The sequence below is a fragment of the Xenopus tropicalis genome, chromosome 7 (assembly GCF_000004195.4).
Source record: "Xenopus tropicalis strain Nigerian chromosome 7, UCB_Xtro_10.0, whole genome shotgun sequence".
NCBI lineage: Eukaryota > Metazoa > Chordata > Amphibia > Anura > Pipidae > Xenopus > Xenopus tropicalis.
Genome location: NC_030683.2, coordinates 96,617,740 through 96,642,665, shown reverse-complemented (window position 1 = coordinate 96,642,665; position 24,926 = coordinate 96,617,740). Strand labels below are relative to the sequence as shown.

General features: G+C 41.6%; 1 protein-coding gene across 3 annotated transcripts in view; it reads left to right on the top strand.

Annotated features, from left to right (window-relative positions):
- LOC100145446 (uncharacterized loc100145446) overlaps positions 1-22,843 on the top strand; it is a 71,333-nt gene extending 48,490 nt beyond the window's left edge. For 2 of the 3 annotated variants that reach the window (XM_012966070.3, XM_012966069.3), the window contains exons 6-13: positions 6,712-6,778; positions 7,600-8,220; positions 11,246-11,382; positions 14,196-14,258; positions 14,453-14,584; positions 15,155-15,276; positions 19,333-19,427; positions 21,576-22,843. In XM_012966070.3, coding sequence (XP_012821524.1) covers positions 6,712-6,778; positions 7,600-8,220; positions 11,246-11,382; positions 14,196-14,258; positions 14,453-14,584; positions 15,155-15,276; positions 19,333-19,427; positions 21,576-21,742 — 1,404 coding nt within the window. In that variant the 3' untranslated portion in view covers positions 21,743-22,843. The remainder of the gene's footprint in view (positions 1-6,711; positions 6,779-7,599; positions 8,221-11,245; positions 11,383-14,195; positions 14,259-14,452; positions 14,585-15,154; positions 15,277-19,332; positions 19,428-21,575) is intronic. The other variant, NM_001126900.1, reaches the window with a different exon arrangement.
- The last annotated feature ends 2,083 nt before the right edge of the window (positions 22,844-24,926 follow it).

The following is a 24,926-nucleotide window of genomic DNA, read 5'->3' as shown; positions in this document are numbered from 1 at the left end:
CACTCTCCAGGTCAAAGTATTTCATAATTTCATAATTCGGTAATTGCTTAGTGCTGTCTGGATCGTTTTTTGTTTCTTGATTTTTTTTTTTACATAATGATAAAGTTGCCCCTTATAAAGCACATATTTTCTCTTTTACACAACCATCAGAATCTTGACATATAACTAAATATACTGACAGATCCTATGAGAGTACTTTCTATATATTTGTTTGAGAAGTCCGTGACTCCAAGCTTCTCATTTGCTGCCCTCTGGTGGCATTTTGCTGTGATGTTGTTGCAATTCTGGTTGGTAGGAAAGCTTGCATTTCTTAAATGATTTTTAATATTAATGGATAACTTTTTTAATTGTACAAAAGCACCTTATCAGTTAACACTTGGCCATTTTATACCAATAACTTCATACATTACATACTGGTTAATCTCTAGCAATATATAAATCAATGCTAAAAAAAAAAATCCAATGAAAACACGATGCAGTTCATTTAGACAGGTTTTGAATTTATGGTATAAAACATCCATGTAATGACAACCGGTGGGGGTAATGACAAGGTAGTGTGGAGGGGTTCCTGCCTGGTGCCCCCCATCATTGCGCCCTAGGCAGTTGCCTCTTCTGCCTACCCCTAGTGAGCTCTTTGTACTGTGGGGCACATTTATGCTGGGGTTATTCTGCTTTTCAGATTATGCTATCATGTGGTATGCAAGCACCAAGCCACACCTGTGGGGATGCATTGGGATTTTCCAGATCAGTGCCCAACCTCAGGGCTAAACTACACTAAAGATTTGAATCAGATTTTGTGGAGATTTTTCAATCTTGTCACGCAACAATATTTTGTGTGATTTTCCAAAATCTGATCCCCTGTGCTATAAGAACTAAATTACATGGAAGATTTTGTAGTAAAATGTCAGATCGAAAAAAAAGGTAAAAATTACTGGGGGTGCCAAATGTTATACACCCCTCAGTGACTTTAATCGATTATCTTTTACTCCGGGCTGGTGCCCCTGTAAGTAGAAAACCACACCAGCCCGGGGTATCTGTAGCGAGTGCTTTCTCTTCCTTCTGAATCCCGGGGCTGCTACACAAAGACAGAAGAAGGAAGAAGATATAGTCGCTCGCAGGTACCCCGGGCTGGTGCGATTTTCTTCTCACAGGAGCACCAGCCCTGGGTAAAATGTAAGCGATTAAAGTCACTGGGAGGGTGCATAAAATTTTGGCCAGTAACTTAGCCTTTCCTTCTCCTTTAACAGCATTGTCTGTTTTGTAGCTTGGACAGTAGGTGGCTACAAGTAGCTTCATGTGTCATTGCCATCAGATCTGATCTTGTCAGATGTAAATGCTGTGTTACCCACAGACAGGGAGCAAATTTGGGGCTGCAAATCAAGATGTATGGGGGCTGCTCATTGCAGCAATTATCACATCCACCTAATGACATATTCACTTGCCCTTTAACAGTTGCTTGTGTTTCAGGTGACGTTACTACTACAGACCGAGGGGGATTTCCAGCTCTTCCTATACAGCGCACTACTTTCACTTTAGCACCGTTTGCACTAGTCTCTTGTCATTCTGACTTCTACAGCACGCACTCACACTTGCACCCTCGCAAAAACCTAAAGGTCATTCTGAATTTCCCCTGGGGGTGGAGGACCTTTTTAATCTGACGTACCCTAAAAACACAGGAAATAGGGAGTACAAATTAACAGTGCTTGTTGTCTCACCCTGTGCATCAGTGGGAGTCAGTGAGCTCAGTAACCTTAGAAATACCATGCCAGTAAATGTAAATTATACGCTGGAATCATAGATACCAAGTATTGAAATCTAAAAGTAATGCTTATCGCAATTAACTAGTGAATGTCTGAGCTCATCATTGGGCCGCGAGCTGTTTTCTTTGCATGGTACTTTCTAAATGCTCACTTGGAATTTCCAGTTTGTGTAAATTTCCTGGGAGAATTAATGGCATTTCTTCTTGAAATTCTGGAAAAGTGTTTATCAGATCTGACCATTATAGACATGCTGTTTGTTTATTTTAACATAATTTCCTCTAATCCATTTGATTTCCTTGAAAGGGAGTTGGTCATTTTAAAGCTGCAAAGAATCGCTTCTATGAAAGGCCATGTTGTTCCTGGCCAAGCCCTAGGCAACCTGGCCCGCTAAGTCTCTCCTTGCCCCCCATGTGTATGAGTAAATGAGTGCATTTGCGGAACGGCACTCGCATGCGTGAAAGAGTGCACTTGCGCGTGTGTTGCCTACGGGGGCTAGGTAAACTACTGGGGGACAAGGTCCCGGACCTGGGGTAGGCAACAGAAGTGGTATGTGCCTAAGGACCCACTTATTGTTGAATGCTAGGAACGTGCCTCTTCTGCCTAGCCCTTCTGTCGACCATGTGTACCCTTCATCTGGTCTATTGTTTTTCTGAATAACTAATCCTGAACTGAAACTTTTCTTTCTATGAAACACGATTTACTGATGGTGGCAGTTTAAATTATTTTAGTCCATCCTTTCAAGTGGATTTCTTCTGGGCTGCGGGTGATACTAGTGCAGCTCAAGGACTGCTGGCCTCCGTCCCAGGTTCAGCTGGTGTCTGTCTTTTGCCCAATACAGTGCCCAAGGTGCTGACTGGTGAATGAGCCTGACTCACTGGCTGGAGACAGGCCTTCAAGGAGGCCATACACATACACTGTGTGTTTGTACAGTTTTTGATGCATACAATCCTGGTCGATCTATGTACATGTCAATGGACTGGTTTTGAAATGTCACCTTCCTATGCTCCATGTTGGCAAGTGCGTGATGCATCAGCAAGTAGTGGAGTCCCAACTTCTTTTTACTTCCCGCTGTTCTGATCATTAAGGCTGTTGGTGCAAATGAGCAGAAAAGTGGAACAATGATGATACTGTGTATTAATGACCTCAACCCTAAAGGTGGCCATACACGTAAGGATCCATTCGCCTGGCGAGGTCACCAAGCGAGCGCATATCCGGTGAAATCAGGCTAATTCAGTCGTTTGGCCCTGGGGCCAAACGATCGAATTAGGACCCCGGTAATAGGCGCAGTCGGTTCGGGGACCACATCATCGAGCTTATGCGGTCCCCGATCCGATTACATTTTTTAACCTGCCCAAATGATATGGCTACTTTAAGTCACTTGGGACAACAGGAGTAGTAACTTTTAGTTACATAGGGCTGTATTACCTTAGAAGCAGAATGGCAGCCCTTTGCTATATGTTTGTTCTAGGGGCAACATACTGGGGCTTTTGCTGGACCTTTAGGCTAGTGCTGTGTTCATCTGCAAGCCAAGAATGCACCTCTAATGTGCCTGCACCCAAAACCACAACGTCAGTCCGGGTGTAGTTGAGTATGCAATTTGGTGCCAAAATCTGCTCTGTGTGCCTATGCCGGGCTGACACAATTCTGGGTGAAGGCAGAACAGAAAGCTGTTAGGAGTGTAGAGCTGAATTCCGTCTGGTGTAGCACTGGCCTTATGCACCATACGCCCCCTACCCGTGCCTGCACCGAAATGAATGGAATACGCTCGGGTGCAGGCACATATAGCCGATATCGGCATAAAAACATGAGAGAATGCAAAGTCTTGCGTTTTTATCCATATTTCGCCTACATGTGCCTGCACTCGAGCGTTTTTCATTCATTCTGGTGCAGGCACGGGTAGGAGTGTATGGCGCATATTTTCAGCAAGCGGTTTTCAGCTTGCCGAAAATATACGACATTCGCCTGGTGTGGCATCAGCCTTAAACCAATTGTGAACACCTACATACATTTAATTGCCTCTGGCTCTTTTAGTGGTGACAGATAATGATCACGTCTCACCCAATGGTCACAAAGTACTTCCAGCTCTAACACATGCCTGCAGTGTCACACAGATATTACTCATCCAGTTCAACCCTACCATACTCTCTTCTGCTTTATTTAGGGACAGGACCCATCTTTCCTGTAAATCTTATTTATTGTATTGGGCATTTCCATAACAGGAAGTTTGTGTGTGGTCAGCTGGAATGTGGCACCCATGGTTAAGTGCATTTATTGGTTTGCAGTAGCCGCGCCTGCCCATGATGGCCAGTGTAGTGGTTTTGCATTCACTTCAGTAATTTTTGTTTTGCTTTGTTGTGTTATTGGTGTTCTTCTTTTGTTTGTTGAAAAGAGCCTTGCATGTGCCAAAGCCACAGGAAAAATAGCACATATAGTCATAGGTCAGCAGCTCTATTTCACTGTCCTGCATATGTGTGATAACTAATAGAAACATAATAAAATAAGCCAGCACCTCTCCCAACCATGGCAGAATTAAAGGGGTCTTTGTGGTCATATAACACCATTTACTATTCTAACAATCGGCCGTATGCACGTTTATATGTTGATTTTGTGTATATATTGAGTTAACTCTTACCTCAGATGCTGAAAGGAAACCATCTCAGCAATTAGGTGGGCCCCAGGGACATTGACATATGATGTACATTGTATGAGATTAATCGCCCACTGTTTCTCACCCCTCTTCACTTTAATGTGAGCATTTTCCACTGTGACTTATAGCTCAGAATACATACACTTTATGGTTTAATATTCTGACACTTAGGACTTTTGAAGCCAGTATAACAGACTGACTCCCTCATGTGCTTTGTAATCGGAAGGTCAAACTCTGCTTAGGTAAATTTACATCTACGTCACACTGCGTGTAAAACACAAGCATTTTGTGGCTCAGAGCCAGAATATCCTTTCCCTTTTTTCCTTTTTCTTTTTTAGAAAAGAAAGTAATAACTATGTGGTTATTAGCCTTTAAAGGAGTAGTTCACCTTTAAATATGTTATAGAATGAGCTGTTTCTAGCAGCTTTTTTTGTTTGTTTTCTCCTACACTCCAAAAACATACAGGCAGTTCAATTGGCTTCTTATAGAATTTTTCCTAATTTGTGTGGCTGCAATAGGAACCTCAGATTGTAAGCTCCTCTGGGGCAGGGGCTGATGTGAATGATCTTTGTAAAGCACTGTGGAAATGTTTTGATCTATATCAGTGCTGTCCAACTTCTGTGGTATCGAGGCCCAGAATTTTTCTGGCCTATGTGGAGGAGGCCCAATAATAGAAGACAGTTTTGAGCAGAGTATGGCACACACAGGCAGGGTAGGGCAGGCATAGTATGGCACACACAGGCAGGGTAGGGCAGGCAGAGTATGGCACACACAGGCAATATAGGGCAGTCAGAGTATGACACACACAGGGAGCATAGGACAGGCAGAGTATGGCACACACAGGCAGTATAGGACAGGCAGAGTATGGCACACACAGGCAGCATAGGACAGGCAGAGTATGGCACACACAGGCAGTATAGGACAGGCAGAGTATGGCACACACAGGCAGCATAGAACAGGCAGAGTATGGCACACACAGGCAGTATAGGACAGGCGGAGTATGGCACACACAGGCAGCATAGGGCAGGCAAAGTATGGCACACACAGGCAGATCAGGGCAGGCAGAGAAGGGAAGGAGACAGGGAAACCTATCATGTTTAAGTAAGTAACTGATCATGACCACTCCAACATGAACAGTTTGTACTGCAGTTCATTGAGTGACACATACAGTCTGAAGTGTGAACAAGTAAACTATGTGGGAGCCTATAGTCTGATGCCTTACAGGTGTGAACAATACATGGTATTACAGGTGTGAACAAAGCAGTGGCCAGTTAAGATGGCCATATCCGTACCGATTATGCGTTTAGGGCTGAATTGCCAGGTGGAGGTAGCATTCCTATTGTTTCTACATTCGTATCTGTTGAGTCAGCCCTGAAGGTCAATAGAGAAACGAACAAATGGTCGCAGGAAAGATCATAATTGTTACATGTATGGCCACCTTTAATCTCAGTACTGATACCATTTAAAGCCTACACAAAGGTAAGCAGTCACAGCAGCCAGACCTGGGGGGGCGAGACGGGGGGAGGGGAGCCAGTTGGAAAGCACTGATCTATATTAATACCAGAAAGTAAATTTAAAAAAATACACTGACACATTTCTTCCAGCAGAGAGGGGTCAGTAGGCACTGTGCCCTGTTTAGATTGCTGCCCTTGCCTTGGGTGCCAAGGTTTCATGACTCAGCACTGGTTTTCATTTCAAAGAGTGCATTTTTGAGAATGCAGCTTTATAGGAATGACTCTCACAGATCACTTTCTGATACAATAATTAAGAATTACAGCAGCTCTTGAATTTATGAAAGGAGAATATGGTTTTCCAAAAGAGAAACCGCTGATTTTGCCCCCTACCACCACTTCTATATGTGCACTAACAGGAATGCAGTCCATCAATCACTGCATAGAAGGGACTTTGGCACAAACTGAAGGTATTGCAGTACTGTCCTCAAGCATGCTATTCTACTACAAATATTATAATATGTACGTGTATTAGTATAACATGCTTGAGGACATTACTGCAGTAGCTACAAAAGAGAGAATAAAAAAGGGGGAGGGCGGGTGGTAGAAATATCTTGGTGCCAGCCTTGTCAATGTAGTAAAGTTTGAATTAAGGAGTATTGTAAGCACTGGAAGATATTTATGTGGCAGACAATACTAGGGTGCAAGTGAAGGTCTTTACAAGGGAGCAATAAGGTGTGAGGGCATTATGGAATTGAGGATTTGTTCTAAGAGTAATGGAAATACTTGATATATAGACAACTTTTTTTTTCTTTGTGGAATTCTGTTTATATTAAGATTTCTTGTTCTGCAGGAAATAGCCAAGCGCTTGCAACAACTCGAGGAGGAGGAGCTGCACAGGAAAAGCAGGTCCATGGGAGGTATGAGAGAGACTGCCTGTATCCATGACTTAGAGGCTTAATATATATTTAAAAACCATACATCCATAATAGTATGCAGGAGTGGGAAAAGTACTTTGCTGAAGGATTAAATGCCTTGCAGTGGCCATTTGCCATAAACACCACCAGTAGAAGTATGTTTCCATACTGTACGACCTGATGTTATCCAACACACTCTGAATAGAAGTGAGAAGAGACAGCAGCCCCTTCACTTCTGGATCTATCTGCACTCACAGATAAAGTAACAGTAGATGATCTTAGTATTGCAGGATGGAGGGTGAAGTATGCCAAATTGCATTGCAAGATTTGTGCTTGTATGGTCACTTTAACTAAATTGGGAGGAGGAATTGGAAAGGAGCACTAACTTCTCCATTTTGCTCTTGCTCAAATCTATTTAACTATTCATGACATAGTAGTTTGTATTTTAGTGTCACTTCCCCTACTAGGTGGGTCAAACAGGGTCAACTGGACATAGGAACATTCAAGCTCATACCATTATTGCACCTCATGTAGCATCAAACTGACCCATTTAAGCTTCTCATCGTGTCTGATATCATGCATGCCACTTAAATGCATTTGTTCACTGTAGGAGTTGCGCAGTTGTATATCTGTCTGTGCCAGTGATGCCCAGTCAGCAACTTTTCATGAACTTCACTTCCCACACTTCTTTACAGAAGGCTGTAGGTTTAGCATCATCAATATTTCCATTTGCTGTGAAGTAAAGCTGCTTCTGTCTAAAAACTGTTGCTTTTTGCTGTGTTACACTTACTAACCTTAGCTTTGTGTTTGCATGTTTAATCAAGAACACAACAGCCTGCAGCACCCGCAATACCTGACAGCTTTGGACTGTGAGGAGGAGGAGGACGAGTACCTCTTCCAAAGTGATAGTAAAAATCAGCTTAATGCGTCCGATTACAGACGAGCACAGTGGAATTCAGACCAAGACCATAGCCTGAGACAGTGTGAGGAACCGCTCGGCAGCATAAATTCTGCTCACAAAAGCAATTTCAACAGAGTGTCCTTTGGGCAAGTTCTTTATGACACTAACCCTTCTAGAAATGGCAAATCGGCAGATATATGGAAAGAGCCGAGCTGTAGAGAACCAGTACAGGTTCCATATAGGCATCCTAAAAATTCACTGGAACGAAGCCCTTGTCATCCAAGCTGCACTGAGGCACAGCATGTCCATGATAGGGAAATGAGTCGGAAACAGGAGAAAATAAGGGGGCACAGGGATAAACACTGTAAGCATTACTCTGAGAGGTGCAGACGCTCGAGCTCAGACAGCGATGACTGTCCTGAACATTCAGTCAGGGACAAGCGAAGTCGACGTTCCCAGTGGAATCAAACTAAAGATCACCATCATCACCATCGTCCCTTGAATAACCTTTCCTCTAGGATATCAAGTCAAGTTTTAAGATCAGGTACCTAATCAATAACCAAGTGATGGTATATGTACAGGCATGCTCACTTTCTAGGCTTGCATTTGTGTGCAGGTTTGTTATATGGAGTTTCTTACACTTATTTTCCTTTAGACAGTACAACATTAGGACAGCACTACATCTAAAACATTGTAGTTTTACAGGACATTTACAGGATCTAGGTGTTTTTGTAGATAACAAGTTGTCTAATTCCTGGCAATGTCATCCGGTGGCTACTAAAGCAAATAAAGTGCTGTTTTGTATAAAAAAGGGCATTGACTCAAGGGATGAAAACATAATTTTACCTCTTTATAGGTCTCTGGTAAGGCCTTACCTTGAGGTGGTACACGGGGGAGATTAGTCGCCCGCGACAAATCTCCCTTGTCGCGGGCAACCAATCTCCCCGAAATGCCATCCCACAGCCCTAAGAAGTATATTAATGAGCTGAGGAGAGTGCGGAGACTGCAACTAAACTGTTAAAGGGGATGGAAAATTTAAGTTTTGAGGTTAGACTGTCGAGGTTGGGGTTGTTTTCTCTGGAAAAGAGGCACTTGCGAGGGGACATGATTACTCTGTACAAATACATTAGAGGGGATTAAAGGCAGATATGGGGTGTTCTTTTTTCCCAGAAAAACGATCAACGTACCAGAAACGTTGATCGTTGATGAGTTCTTGAACAAGCATAGTATCCAAGGCTATTGTGATACTAATATCTACAGTTAGTATTGATGTTTTTATGTATGTGTTGGTATAGATTGGTAAGTATAGGTTGTGTGTGCTGGGTTTACGGTTTACTTGGAAGGGTTGACCTTGATGGACTCTGGTCTTTTTTCAACCATATGTAACTATGTAATAACATTTGTTAACAGAAATAATTATCGCCAAAATTATCGCGGGAAATGTTATCGCCATATATCTCATAGATCAGACATGTAATAAACCACTTATTTGCAGTTATCCGGTGACGTGCAATAGTCACCTGCATGAATCTATGCTCATGTTGTAAATAGAGTTTGCTCTTTGAAAGTGGATTTAAAAGTGATTTAAAAGGAATACTACGATAACATTTGTATAACCATGTAGGAGAAATTTATTTGTGAGTGAGTTTGTACTGATGTTCCGTGTAACACTCAGCAAATTGTTTAGAGCACTATCCCGGTACCCCAGTTATGAATTATCCATCCTAACCAGGCCATAGACACATGGCTAATGTCTTCAGAGATGGACAATGAAGTTTAATGTCTGCTGTCTTGCAGTGTGCAACATGGCTTCCTACGGTTCTATAGAAAATAAATCATAATGTTTAAAAAAAAAAAAATGCTAAAATGTGTGAATGTTGCAGTGGATTCTTTCATAATATAATTACATTTTACCTTTAATTTCTTCTTAAGAGATTTGATCGAGTGTTGATATAAATCTCATTAGTAAGTATAAGTACTTTGCTGTGAAAAAAGCAGGGCTGTGGAGTCGGTAGATAAATTCTCCTTCTCCGACTCCTCTGTTTCTGATACTTCCGACTCCACGACTCCGACTCCTCTGTTTTTAATATGCTAATGTATTTAATACATCCAGGAAGGGGAAGGGGCACTTAAAACACAACTGAACTACTCCTAATTATTTCCCTAGAATCCCATAGCCATGTTTAAAGTTTAAGCTAACATTACAGCTGAATTACAGCAGTTTTTCAAATGTTTTAAAGCTTCAGTCTTAAAGGAACAGTAACACCAAAAAATGAAAGAGCTTTAAAGTAATAAAAATATAATGCACTGTTGCCCTGCACTGGTAAAACTGGTGTGTTTGCTACAGTAACACTATTATAATTTATATAAAAAGCTGCTGTGTAGCCACGGGGGCAGCCATTCAAGCTGGAAAAAAGGAGAAAAGGCACAGGTTACATAGCAGATAACAGACAAGTTCTGTAGAATACAATAGTGTTTTATCTGTTATCTGCTATGTGCCTGTGCCTTTTCTCCTTTGAATGGCTTCCCCCGTGGCTACACAGCAGCTTACTTATATAAATTATAGTAGGGTTTCTGTAGCAAACACCCCAGCTGTACCAGTGCAGGAATGGCTGCCCCCATGGCTACACAGCAGCTTACTTATATAAACTATAGTAGGGTTTCTGTAGCAAACACCCCAGCTGTACCAGTGCAGGAATGGCTGCCCCCGGGGCTACACAGCGGGGTATTTATATAAACTATAGTAGGGTTTCTGTAGCAAACACCCCAGCTATACCGGTGCAGGAATGGCTGCCCCCGGGGCTACACAGCGGGGTATTTATATAAACTATAGTAGGGTTTCTGTAGCAAACACCCCAGCTGTACCGGTGCAGGAATGGCTGCCCCCAGGGCTACACAGCTGTAACTATAGCCAGCCCTGAAGCCGGGGGTAACTACATAAGCTATGCTTGACTTTAACTGATGGAGTAGGCTGATTTGCCCACAGAAGTTTTCCAGGGATGTTGGCAAATAGCAGTATTGGTAGAACAATATGACATATTTTGCCACAAAGGTAACCACAGTAAATGAGCCTCTTCTGTCTTGACATCTCTTAAGAGCAACTAAAGCCACTATCTAACTTTGCTTATATCAGTTTTGGTTCTTGTGCTGCTTATTATGGCCAACAGCCCTATGCTACCAAAGCCAGAGCCTTTGTGCAGCTTAACCTATCTTATGGTTTCCATAAGTGTGCGCTGTATTGCTGTCCCCCACACCAGAGACCTAGAGGAGATGGCTGTGCCATTGGAAACCTGAAGGTATATTATGTGATCTAGGGCTACACAGCAGCTTTATAGCACATGAAGAGTCTCAATAACCAACAGCCCTTAAGAGAAATTAGGTGCACTAACTTCTGGGGCAATAAATTTGAATCATAAACCTCATATTAATTAGTTCTCTGCAGTTTTTAAAAAATGGCAGGCTATCCATAAATCATATATGCAGGAATTCATAGTGCCTTTATAGTAAATTGTAGGTGCTCAAATTTCAGGTTGTTCAAACGAGGCTTTAATTTTCTTACTCTTTGATAGGTGAAGAAGCGAGGCCAGATTTTGATACAGAACCATTAGAGTGGCAGATGGGAGAGCTGCACATTCAGAACTCTGACCAGCTCCTGCAAGATGAAGAATTGGCTCGGCGATTACAGGAAGAAGAGGAGAAGGACATAGTAAGTGCTTTAACCGTTTCTTCAAAGCACCTCTGTGATACATGGGTCCTGCATCAGACTTGGTCCATTTAAAGGAGGCATATAAAAATTAAAAATGTACCAGTGAATTATACTCCTCTAAATATAGAAGTATTGTGCTTAAAAAAGTTGTGAATTGGACTGATTTATTGAGAAATTCCACCAAAACCCCACTAGTCCCGCCCATCTGTTCCACTTCCTGCTGGCTGAAGTCTCTGAATGTGCAGGGGAGCCGGCGGCTCTCAGTACACTGCACTGTAGGATAGGAACCAGTCAGCAGCTAGGCTGACCTGATGGGGAACTGAAGCCTGTCTTTGCTTGTGTGTGCAGGGCTGTGATTGGCTCTCTCCCTCCTACTGTGCTTCTGGAAGGGACTGTAAGGACACGCCCGTCCTTCATTTGAAACACAGACAGAGAACTGATAGGATCTATAGGAAGGTCCAATAAAGGGTTTTTTTTCTATTTATCCAGTATATCTCCTTTAAATGCAATTCTTTCTTAGTTACCATTATTCTTAGCTGTTTGGCCATGACCTTTCTTTTCATATCCTATAGCCCTCCTATTGCTTTAGGAACTCATTACAAAGGCAAGAAAGGCCATGGCCAGATTTCATTAGGGTGCAACAACTAAAACAGTACAAAAGCCTACACAGAGAGATACTATAAATCTATTCCAACATAGGTACTACCTTGTGTGAAGCAGAATTATATAAATAAGGTTTGGAGGGACATAGTATGGTTGCATAGACGGTATTCCATGAATTGCCACTAAGTGCTTAGATACAGGTCGATTAATTGGCTCCTGTTTTATATTTTGAATGTGATAGGTATATTATGGGCAGAGACTGATGTAAATTACATATACAGTGGCTTGCAAAAGTATTCGGCCCCCTTGAACTTTTCCACATTTTGTCACATTACAGCCACAAACATGAATCAATTTTATTGGAATTCCAGGTGAAAGACCAATACAAAGTGGTGTACACGTGAGAAGTGGAACGAAAATCATACATGATTCCAAACATTTTTTACAAATAAATAACTGCAAAGTGGGGTGTGCGTAATTATTCAGCCCCCTGAGTCAATACTTTGTAGGACCACCTTTTGCTGCAATTACAGCTGCCAGTCTTCTAGGGTATGTCTCTACCAGCTTTGCACATGTACAGACTGAAATCCTTGCCCATTCTTCTTTGCAAAACAGCTCCAGCTCAGTCAGATTAGATGGACAGCATTTGTGAACAGCAGTTTTCAGATCTTGGATTTAGATCTGGACTGTGACTGGGCCATTCTAACACATGGATATGTTTTGTTTTAAACCATTCCATTGTTGCCCTGGCTTTATGTTTAGGGTCGTTGTCCTGCTGGAAGGTGAACCTCCGCCCCAGTCTCAAGTCTTTTGCAGACTCCAAGAGGTTTTCTTCCAAGATTGCCCTGTATTTGGCTCCATCCATCTTCCCATCAACTCTGACCAGCTTCCCTGTCCCTGCTGAAGAGAAGCACCCCCAGAGCATGATGCTGCCACCACCATATTTGACAGTGGGGATGGTGTGTTCAGAGTGATGTGCAGTGTTAGTTTTCCGCCACACATAGCGTTTTGCATTTTGGCCAAAAATTTCCATTTTGGTCTCATCTGACCAGAGCACCTTCTTCCACATGTTTGCTGTGTCCCCCACATGGCTTGTGGCAAACTGCAAACGGGACTTCTTATGGTTTTCTGTTAACAATGGCTTTCTTCTTGTCACTCTTCCATAAAGGCCGACTAATAGTTGTCCTATGGGCAGATTCCCCCACCTGAGCTGTAGATCTCTGCAGCTCGTCCAGAGTCACCATGGGCCTCTCGGCTGCATTTCTGATCAGCGCTCTCCTTGTTCGGCCTGTGAGTTTAGGTGGACGCCTTGTCTTGGTAGGTTTACAGTTGTGCCATACTCCTTCCATTTCTGAATGATCACTTGAACAGTGCTTCGTGGGATGTTCAAGGCTTTGCAAATCTTTTGTAGCCTAAGCCTGCTTTAAATTTCTAAATAACTTTATCCCTGACCTGTCTGGTGTCTTCTTTGGACTTCATGGTGTTGTTGCTCCCAATATTCTCTTAGACAACCTCTGAGGCCGTCACAGAGCAGCTGTATTTGTACTGACATTAGATTACACAGAGGTGCACTCTATTTAGTCATTAGCACTCATCAGGCAATGTCTATGGGCAACTGACTGCACTCAGACTAAAGGGGGCTGAATAATTACGCACACCCCACTTTGCAGTTATTTATTTGTAAAAAATGTTTGAAATCATGTATGTATTTGTATACTTTGTATTGGTCTTTCACGTGGAATTCCAATAAAATTGATTCATGTTTGTGGCTGTAATGTGACAAAATGTGGAAAAGTTCAAGGGGGCCGAATACTTTTGCAAGCCACTGTAATCTGCAAAATATAAATAAATCCTAAATTCTTTACTGCATATTAGGATTTACAGTTAAGTGTAGGAAATGCATTATTATTTGGGTATATAGAAACATTTTATATTGTATATTACTGGACAGTGCTGATAAACGTCTTGTTGCAACTACAATATGTGTAAATAAGCATATGCAGAGGAGGATTTTTTTATGCATGCAGTAAGCTATACCTTTGTGCTGTACCAACACTGGGGTACGAGTTTGGGTCTCTAGTGTACCCTGACTTTAGTGTCAGTTCCTTGAAACATGTTAATGAATGCATGTTAATGTTCCCAAACATGGCATTAATTAAAGTATTATATAATAAAATGGCACATTGATATAATTATATAATTTTACATAGGCCAAAATGAAACTGAAGGAACAACATGAAGACTTTAGGGCTGCTCAGGTTGCACAAGATGAGGTAAGCATGCTGGGTTTTCCCTCTGTAAATGTACGTTTTTATTTTTACATGCACTATAAATACACACTTTATATGACAAAAGTGATATATATTATTTTAATAGACTCTTATCTTATAACGCACAAAAACAGTCCACAGAGAAAATATAATCTTCATAGTTGTTATCCCATTTATCTTTGGTTGCTTGATTCTAGGAGATAGCCAAGTACATTCAGAGACAGGAGCTGAAAGCTCACAGGCGTTCAGAAGAGTTGGACCTACAAAGAGAAAGTGATGATGACAGCAGTCTCTGTAGCTACTCTGAGAGGAGGTGCATAGCACTTAAGGTATATACCCATGAAAGCCAAAACAATATGTATATATGGGTATATGGAAAGAGAAGACAAACTTTCTCCAGTCATCGCAAAGGCCTTAGGTTTCTGGTGTTCTTGATGTTGCTGGACTGCTAAATTGTGCTTTCCTGTGGGGCAGTCCTAAAAATATGTTGTTAGGCACCACGCTGATCATAAAGGGAAAATAATAGATTACAATAACAAGTTTTGTAAGTTGGGCCCCTGCTTACAATCTACAATGAACAAGTTTGTCTGCAGATGGGAAGACTCAATTCTACATTTGTATCTAGGCATACAGTTTTAAAAAGTACTGTATAATATGTATCTGCCATCATATAGCCAGTTGCTAGCTGCTATTTTAAGTCACACAGTTAATAATTCACTTATATTACCAATGGAGTTCCTTTTTTAGTATATGACAGGTTAGTCTATTCTTGTAAATGACAAAGTAAAAGTGATGTATACAAACATGAGTTTGAGAGTCTCCCACAAACCTATTTCCCCCTGTGGGAACATGGTTGAGAGGTTAAAAAAATCTTTATCTGTTCTTTTAAATCCCATTAGAATGAAGTGCCTTCTTGTAGCCAAGGACGGCTAGATTCAGAGGGCCTGTCATCACCTGCTGAATGTCGCACCCCAGAAAGAATGGACAGTTCAAGAGCAGAAGGATGTGCTGACCAGGCTAAGTAAGCTCTTTTATTTCCAGTGAAACCTCATGCTACCCGGGTCCTTTTCAAATGAAATTATTTTAAAAATATTTTTAAAAAACATTATTTTAAAAATATGAACCTACTTCCAAACCTACCTATAGGTCATGCTGACTGTTTTTTCCTAAAAGTCCTGTTTCTCTACATAAACCCTACTGAAGATCCTAAACCCAACAGTCTGGCAACCCGACTGTAGCTTCTCAATCTGTCAAAAGGGCTACGTCATAAAGTGGGAGGATTCAGCTTGTCGTTTGCTTCAAAGAGTTCCCCCTCCCTCCCTCACTCCTTGCATTGTGAACTAGATAGCAGGCAGGCTTGATTTTTCCATTGCCTGCCTGCTTCAAAGGGCTGCCCCCCTTCTGCTCTTCGCACAAAGATTTCCCGTGCCTGCTTGCTTCTAAGGGCTCTCCCTCCCCCTCCCCATTACACATAGACAACAGAGCTGAGCTTGTCATACACCGGCTAAAAGCAGAAGGGGCGTTGCAGGTTTGTGATTGGGCATATTTATTCACTTGGGAGGCATTTAAATTAAAACCCGGAAGAGGGGAACAAACATGGCTGCTGCGTGGGTCTGTAATTCGTGCTACCATAATTATGAAGCGAACAAACTTTGCAGATTTAGTTTATAAGGAATTTAAAGCTGATACAAATTAAAACACAACAGCAGGTGTAAAAAAAATTTAATTGGCTGTCAGTATCACTTTAACAGTGTATGCCATTCAAATTTCAGGGATCAGATCCAAACCATTCAGTCCACTTGAGATATAACCAGTTACATGGGGTATGTATATATGTATATAGATACATTATACTGATGCCCACAGGAGAAGCCAAGGCCTAAGTAGTTTGGCCAACATTTGGTGAATCTTCTAGATATTCCTGTACATTTATAATCTTTGTTTCCTGTCTGGTCTTTGTGGTGGTGCTTATTATAGCTATGCATTGATCTTACCAGAGGACAGGAAGCTGGGGCTAAGTGTAGGCTGGCTAGAAGTATGGGTTAGTTTTTCTGTGGAAATTTATAAGTATCAGCCTTCATAAGACATAGTTTCTATATAAAGGCACTTGTTTTACCAGCGCAGTAAGTCATGGAAACCAGTCAAACATAATCAAATCTAATTATTAATTGAATACTCATTTTATCAGTTACTACACTGAAGCACAATAGCACCTGTGTTAATAAATGTATGTACCACAATTTGTCTTATTGTAGCTTTCTCAGGACAAATGGTTCCCCGGCCCTGAAAACCATGCAGCCAGAAATGCTTTATGTGCAGTTGCATCATTTTACTGGAGTATGTACTTCAGAACATCACTGGCATACAAGTCCTTTGGTATCTTTTACTTTACCATCATTTTAGCTGAAAGTAATACAGGAATTCTTGCAGGTTCCCTCTTTAATCTGTAAACTCTCCAGGTTTCCTCTTGTTGCTGAACTTTAAGGTTGAAGACATGGGAGGCGATTAGTTCCAGGGACTTATCGCAGTGATTTAGCTGCCATATATTAATATACAAGTCAACAGGACTAATTGTTTGTGGTGCGCCGATTAGTCGATGTGATGAATACCCTGTGTATTTTCATCCTAACTTTCAGAATGCTCATTTAATGGCTACATAATGATGCTGGCCCCTTTAATTCTACACAAGCATAAGGGCCAATTAAGTGCACAGTGCTGGTTGTTTTACTTGCGCCTCAAACTGGCAAAATAATCTCAATTGGTCACTGGAAATCCAACCGCAAAATCTTATTGAGCACTCCCTAAACCTCTTTCCTAGGGTCCGATGTACTCCTGTAGCCCCTAGATCCCTGTAATGCTATAAACCTGATGATGACATAAAATCCTGGTGACTGATTGTCCCCCTGACCTCCCTCAGCTGCTGTTGTGTTATCTGGGATGTTGGGGACTATAGTTCAGTAACTGGGTAAGAAATCCTTCACATTTTTATATAAATGCATCACAAGATGTAATATCAGGCTGCCAGACCTTTCAAATGTTCCTTAGTGCAAACTAGTGGTTATCTTTTTAGCAAAATACACTTCTAAAAATACCGTTGCTCTTGTGCCCACACATTGTGGGCTCTGTGTGCTAGCAGCAAGTACTGAGCCCCAGTGGAAATCTTGCATAATATCGGCACATACATTTTTCTTAAATTTGACTGCCAAATAATCATATCATGAATGCTCTCATTAGATAGGGGTTTGGCAAATAATGCAAATGAGTCTGTGCACCCACATTTCAGGGTCGGTTCTTTTCATTTTGCCAATGTCTTCAGCTTTTGCAAAGTAAAACTTAAAGGGCAACTACAGCCTAGCAGTATTAGGCTGCAAACAGTGTACATTGTGTATGAAGATTACTGTAGGGGACAAATAGGTACAGCAGCTTTTACACAGATTAAGCATGTACATGTTACAATCACAAGGAAAGGGTTTTATATAAAAACAAAGTTGGGAAGATTCTAGAATGGCTTTTGATGCATGGTTCTTAGGGCTACAGTATCCAGGCTGCGACAGTAAAATCTGTTTAAAGAACTAAAGCTTAACAAAGACCTAGTCTAGAAGTCCTGTGCATTTTTTTGGCCCTCTCTACCTGCCCAAGGGACCCACAGACATTTAGCAGTGGAGTAGCTCCCCATCTTCTTTTCTGCTGATTCCCTGCACATGCTCTGTGCTGCTGTCACTTACTGAGCTTAGGGACCAACACACACTATATACTGTATATATAAAATACAAAATTCACATAAAAATCTGAGTAATTAATTTAGATTCTCATTACAGCAGGGGCGGGCCGAGCCGACCGGGCGCCCTAGGCAACCCGGTCGACCACCTCGCACCTGCATCACGCATCCCCCCTCCCGTGTATTTTGGCGCGCATGCGCAGATGGAACACGCGGGGAGGGGGGGTGGCGGCGGCGATGTGCGATAAGAAGCAACGCGAAACAGATCGCAGACTAGGGCGCAACGACTGGGGGGCGCCAGGCAGGAGCCTCTCCTGCCTACCCCTAGTTCCGGCCCTGCATTACAGCTCAGATTTGTGATTTACATCAGAATTTAATAAGTCAGCTTATATGACCTAATTTAATAATTAAATATAAACCTAATTTTTTCCTTGATTATCAGTGACAACCCCTAAGCTTTGCTCCTTAATAGCTGGTTAGAGCACACTGAGCATGTGCAGTGTTACTGACACTTCTAACAAAATCCAGTTTGGTGAGCTCCTTTGCACAACTGTGAAAGCCTGGATCATTATTGTTATAGGGCTGCTGAACTTATAGACTGGTGTAGTAAATTCAATATACAAAATACAACATTTCTATCCATATTTATTTTAGGGTTTAGTTCAACTTTTAAAGGCTAATCATTTCAATCCTACTCTTTTGACGGGCTTGTAGTTTTCTCTTAACTAGTTCTTATTGTAGACACCATTATTTCTGACACAGTCATGTTATTCTGTAGGCCTCACGCTAATTAATTCTGAAGTTTGATTATAAGAGAGTAATATAATAACATGTTCAAAGTTGCTTTGGTTCTAGTAACCTATACGAATTCATTTGCCTGCTATGAGTTAGTAGATCTGGTGCAAACATTGCAAACCTGTAGCCATACATTTAAAAATCTTTCCCCAGTATGCCCTAAGGTGGACAGGAACAGGCTGATCCAATCACAATAACGGGGTTACAGGCCGTCGGGGCGAGGACCACATCAACAAGCCAATGTGGTCCTCACTCTGACAGGAAAAGCAAACCTGGCCAGTCAACATCTGGGCAATTATCAGCAAGATATCAGTCGGGTAGGTCTGTCAGAGGGCCTCATACACAAGCAGATAAACTGCCAAATTGATCTGAAGGGGCCAACTCGCCAGATTAAATCTGCCCGTGCATGGCCACCTTAATGTTAGATTTGGGGTGACTGCTGTCCTAGATACATATACTGATGGCTTAGAAGGGGATGGGAAAGCAGAGTTTTTACCTTTTCGGAATGAATCGTCAGTTTTTAAAGCACCAACTAGTCATTTGCTCATTTTTTCCGTTTTGCAGGCTCAGATCACCGAGGAATATTGCCGAAGAACTTGATCCGACGTTCAAATCAAAAAGAGAATTGACTAATGATGTTTTTACAGAATGTTCGCAAGGTAATAACGCCAAGAAATTGACTAAGGAATTGACTTTAGTGAGATGCCATCATGATCCCTGACATTATTGTTAAAAATGTATTTCGGTACAACTTTATGTCTTTTATGTGTGCTAAAGTGCACCGTCCTGCAACAATAAGTAGTGTAGTTGTTGCAAACTCTCTTCATATAATGATAATCGAGTTCATAGGCCCAAGAGAATAAACTCCACCAGCTCAGTGAACAGATAATCTTGGCCAATTTGCAGAAAAAAAACTATATATATTTATGTATAGATATCTATGTACAGTATATATATTACATTCTGCACATTTCCAAGCCAATTTTATCTGCACTAAAATGATTTATTGTCCTGCCAGAAATTATTTCCACTACACTTTCAATCTGAGCCAACTTCACTGAGAGCTGTTAAATTACTGAGAAAATTAATGTGGCTAAATGCGCACCCATAAACAAAAAGGGACACTGTCTTGCAGAAAAGCATTTATAAATCAAAAGATGCCAGTGTGCAATAACAGTAATTGTCAACAGATGACAATATACATACCACAGTATCCCTCTGTGCAAGCAGAGTTACAATAAGAAAAGCATACATGCTGGACAAATGAGAAAATCCCCATGTTTTGGAACAAAGGCCTTTGACAAGGGAACCCCCATAGACCTGCGGCTGTTCATTTTGCAGTGTGCAAATGCAAACCTAATTTTTTTTTGTAGTTTATCTGGCAGTTTGATTTTGCCCTGTATTAGTACTCTAATGGATCATTTTGATGTCCTTGTTTAGTTCTTAATATAGTGGATAATGACCCCCTTTTATAAAATACAGGATATAAGATATAATAAGTCACAGAGTCTCACCCCCTCCAGATTCAAGGCTGACAGTTCTAAGGCAAAACCATATAAGCATATGTTACAGTTATCCCTTAGTGTATAATAACTATAATAATTAAATGTTTCTTACTATGATGTGATTATTACATGAATTGTGTAACTAAAGGCTGTATGAATATCATGTTGCAACAAACTGCAAGAGCCTGTCTCTCTGGGGTTTGTTCCTTACATGTCTCGCTCACCTTTCCAGACAGAGTATAATAATGTAATTTGTACTAAGGGCTGTTTTTTTAAAAAAGGCCCCCTCTGAGGCTGAGGGGCTATTAAAACCCTACAGCAAAAACTAAATAAGGACCCCCTACCCATTGGGTAGATCTTTTTCCATAAATCCATTGGAAGCGTCCATGAGGCAGAACCCAATGTCCCACTATACCCTAAGACAATTCTGCTGTCTTTACTGTCAGTTTTGTAGGGACCAATTTTGTAAGCCAAATGCTTCCTCATACACTATATTTATATCACCAGTAACTCATCATCTCCTTCTGGGAAGCACCTTGTTTCCATTCGCAAGTCATGCTATTGTGCACTGATGTGATCTTGAGGCTCTTTATTGTAGTTTCCTCATATATAATTATACAACATTATTAGATTGCCTTGTATAACCTCTTTCTCTTTATATGGAAAATCCCACAGTGTAGAGTGGCAGTACATAGGCAGTGCTGTATTCATGGGGCAGAGACCTACAGCCATTAAGCAAGGTGCAGGGCAGGAGGCAAGTGTGGAAGAATGCGGCAATTTGTAACTGCTTTTTGCACTATGCACCCTTTCTGCACTTGGTCCTGTAGTGTCAAAAAACAGTTTGCATTGCACATACACTTCACAATATAGATGAATGTAACTTTAGTCAGTTGGAGTCTGCCATTCCACATCCTCAGCACCTTTCCCAGGCTGACTGCCAGTGGCACTTTGCATTGAAGGATGCCAGCCAATCGTGCACTAGGAAGATCTTACAGGGAACTGCAGTATATTTGCCTGTGTGAAGGCAGAGCTGTGATTGGCTACATATTCCCTGATGTGCTTCTGGAGTAGGACTGTAGGGATCCAGATCTAAATCTTTCAGTTGGGCATCCATGAAGCATAGGGCCAGGTGCTTCGAATACATGTAATAGGGCATTAAGTGTTAAATTGGTATCCGTGTGTGCTGCCTTTGGAACAGCCCCAGTGTATGCCCTGTGTTGTCAATACTAAGTGTTTCTTATTGCCACTCTCTGTACATGCTTTCCATTCCATCCTGTGACCATTTTTATTGTTTTAATGCAGAGTTCCCATTATCGGCGCAGGCCAACCCTGTCCCAGTTGATGGTTTCTACGACTTCATGGATGATGGTGGCGCAGAGCCAGTGTTTATACCTCCGACCAAGCGCCAGGCGGAGAAACTAGGGCGCAGCAAACCCAAAGACAAGAAGGAAGGCTGCAAACAGCAGTGACTTTTCCTTATCCTAGCAGTCATCTTACTTATTGCCAAACCCTGTCCTGTCTCAAGTCAGCATCGTGGATCTCTTCAGTGTGCGTCAACACAAGTGGTATTAACTCATTCAGGGATGAAGAAGAAGATAATCTGATTTCTGCATTCATGTGCCTTAGGCATTTCTTGACTCTAGAGAATGGCTTTTTTAATACTGTCAAACCATGACTCACAGGTTGGGCAAATCAACGGAAAAAAGCACATATTAGCTACATATTGTCTGATCCCCAAGAGGATTGCTATTCATATTATTATTATTATTATTATAAATATTATTCTAAGCAGTGCTTTATTTACTATAAACAAGAGAATGGAATATGATAATGACTCATTGTGGCTTGCATATTTAAACCATCCTGTTAATTCGTTTTCGTTTTCATAGTGAAAATGATCATGGATGAGAAACTTGCATCAGTTTGAAAAGAAGTATTTACAACAGACAATTTTGTAATAGTATTATCATGTGTTTTATGAAAGCCCACCTTATCTATTGTACTAAACCACTGATGTACATCCTCGGCACCCGCAGGTGTTGGACTACATCAGGGATGCTGGGAGTTGTAGTTCAGAGGCTGAAGTGCTCAGGCTGGATATCAGACTCCCATTGTGCATTTTGCAATCTTGAAATTGCAGGAAATGCAGCATTCGAATGAGTACAATATTTTTATTTTAATTTTAACTTTTTGCACTGATTTTTTTGTTTTGTTTTGATCATTATTCCAATACTTTCTGGTGCTTTTGTGTATAGATTCCCAAATGCCTTTAGAATTTACTTTAAACAACATTTTTTATATAAAATACAAGCAGTATTATTTCTACAAGCTGTCGGCACCCGTTTTATTTCATATATGGCCTGGAATGGACTGCTAGTGGCACTGTGCACTGGGCAACAGGGACCCTACAACTGATAGGTTCCACTGGTTTTCTGGAAATGCTCAGTATAATATACAGCGTTGGCTTAGGTCACTGTGAGCCTTATTTATCTGTGTATTGTTTATGTATGTGAAATGGAACAGCCATTTAGTAACATTAAAGGGGTGGTTCACCTTCAGGTTAACTTTAAGTATGCTATATAGCAACTTTTCAATTGGTCTTCTTTTTTTAATTATTTGGCTTTTGCTTGTGACTCTTTGCAGTTTTTAAATGGTTGTCACTGACCCCGGAAGCCAAAAAACTATTGCTCTGTGAGGCTTCAATTGTATAGTTATTTTTACTTTTTATTACTTATCTTTCTATTTAGGCCCTTTTATATTTATCTGCCAATCCCTTATTCAGTTCAGTCCCTGGTTGCCAAGGTTATTTGGACCCTACCAATTAGATAGCGGCTGAAATTCCAAACTGGAGATCTGCTGAACAAAAAGCTAAGTAATTAAAAAGGCATATAATAGAAAATTAAGATCAGTTGCAGACTGTATCAGATTTCTCTACATCAGTGCTGTCCAACTACTGTGGTGGCGAGGGCTGGAATTTCTCTTGCATACATAGTGGAGGGCCGCTAATGGAAGCCAATTTTGACCATTCCCCTTTTTTAAACGCACCCACTTATTATCACAAGACCATACCCATATTAATGGTGGTAGTGCAGCAAAAACCCAAATGCTTGGTGCTCACTGTGGGGATATCAACCATCATTCATATGTGAAAGAATTATATTATGTCACATTAAGACACACCCTTAAATTCATATGCCTCCTCCTCTCCCGTGGATAGCACAGCAACCCCCAGCCTATAATTACACACCTTAGGGGCCATTTAATGGCTATTTCCAACTGCTAAAAAACTCCCAGAACAAACCCCTGCCAGATTCACCTCCCACAGGCAGCATAGGGCAGGCAGAGTATGGCACACACAGGCAGTACCTTGCCTGCCCTATGCTGCCTGTGAGTTCCATACTCTGCCTGCCCTATGCTGCCTGGCTGTGCCCTATTCTGCCTGTCCTATGCTGCCTGTGTGTGCCATGCTCTGCCTGCCCTATGCTGCCTGTTTGTGTGCCATACTCTGCCTGCCCTATGTTGCCTGTGTGTGCCATACTCTGCCTGCCCTATGCTGCCTGGGTGTGCCATACTCTGCCTGTCCTATGCTGCCTGTGTGTGCCATACTCTGCCTGCCCTATGCTGCCTGTGTGTGCCATATTCTGCCTGCCCTATGTTGCCTGTGTGTGCCATACTCTGCCTGTGTGTGCCATACTCTGTCTGCCCTATGTTGCCGTGTGTGCCATACTCTGCCTGCCCTATGCTGCCTGGGTGTGCCATACTCTGCCTGCCCTATGCTGCCTGTGTGTGCCATACTCTGCCTGCCCTATGTTGCCTGTGTGTGCCATACTCTGCCTGCCCTATGCTGCCTGTGTGTTCCATACTCTGCCTGCCCTATGCTGCCCCTATGCTGCCTGTATGTGCCATACACAGTACATACAGTGACACAATGCTGGCACTGTTCCTACAAGGTGAAGTGTAAAGAGGTGAACAATGTGGGTGATTACAGTCTGAGCCTGAGGTGTGAACAATGCAGGGGGTGAACAATGCAGAGTTTAAAAGGTGTGAACAGTACAGGGGAATACATATTTAAACAATACAGGGGAATTACAGCCTGAATCTGAGGTGATAACCATGCAGGGGGGGGGCAGTTAATCTCAGTACTGATACCATTTAAACCTACACAAAGGTAAGCCATCAAAGCAACCAGATAGCTTCTGAAATTCCAAACTGGAGAGCTGCTGAACAAAAAGCTTAATAATTGAAAACAACAAATAATAATTAAAAACATATTTAAAGTTTTGTCAGAACATCATTATTTACATCATACTAAAAGTTAATTTAAACAAGAACAACCCCTTTAAGTCAAAGGAGGAAACCAAAACGTAAAAACCTGCAAGCTGAGGCTCTCGCAAATGAATGAAGACTGCACTAATAAAAGACAGTGGGACATATCTAATCTTTATGGGTCAAGGTTTGATAAATATGTCCCTTTTATTTTCGGGTCCAGATATTCACTATTTTTCCTGGAATAGAGAACAATGACCATCATTATGCATTTGTAACAGCAATATGTATGTAGTACCATGATACTGACTTATTAAGTCCATAACTATTCCTTCCCAGTGTCCTTCAGCTGGAGATCAGGCTCAGTGCCCAAGCTACTGCTCTTGT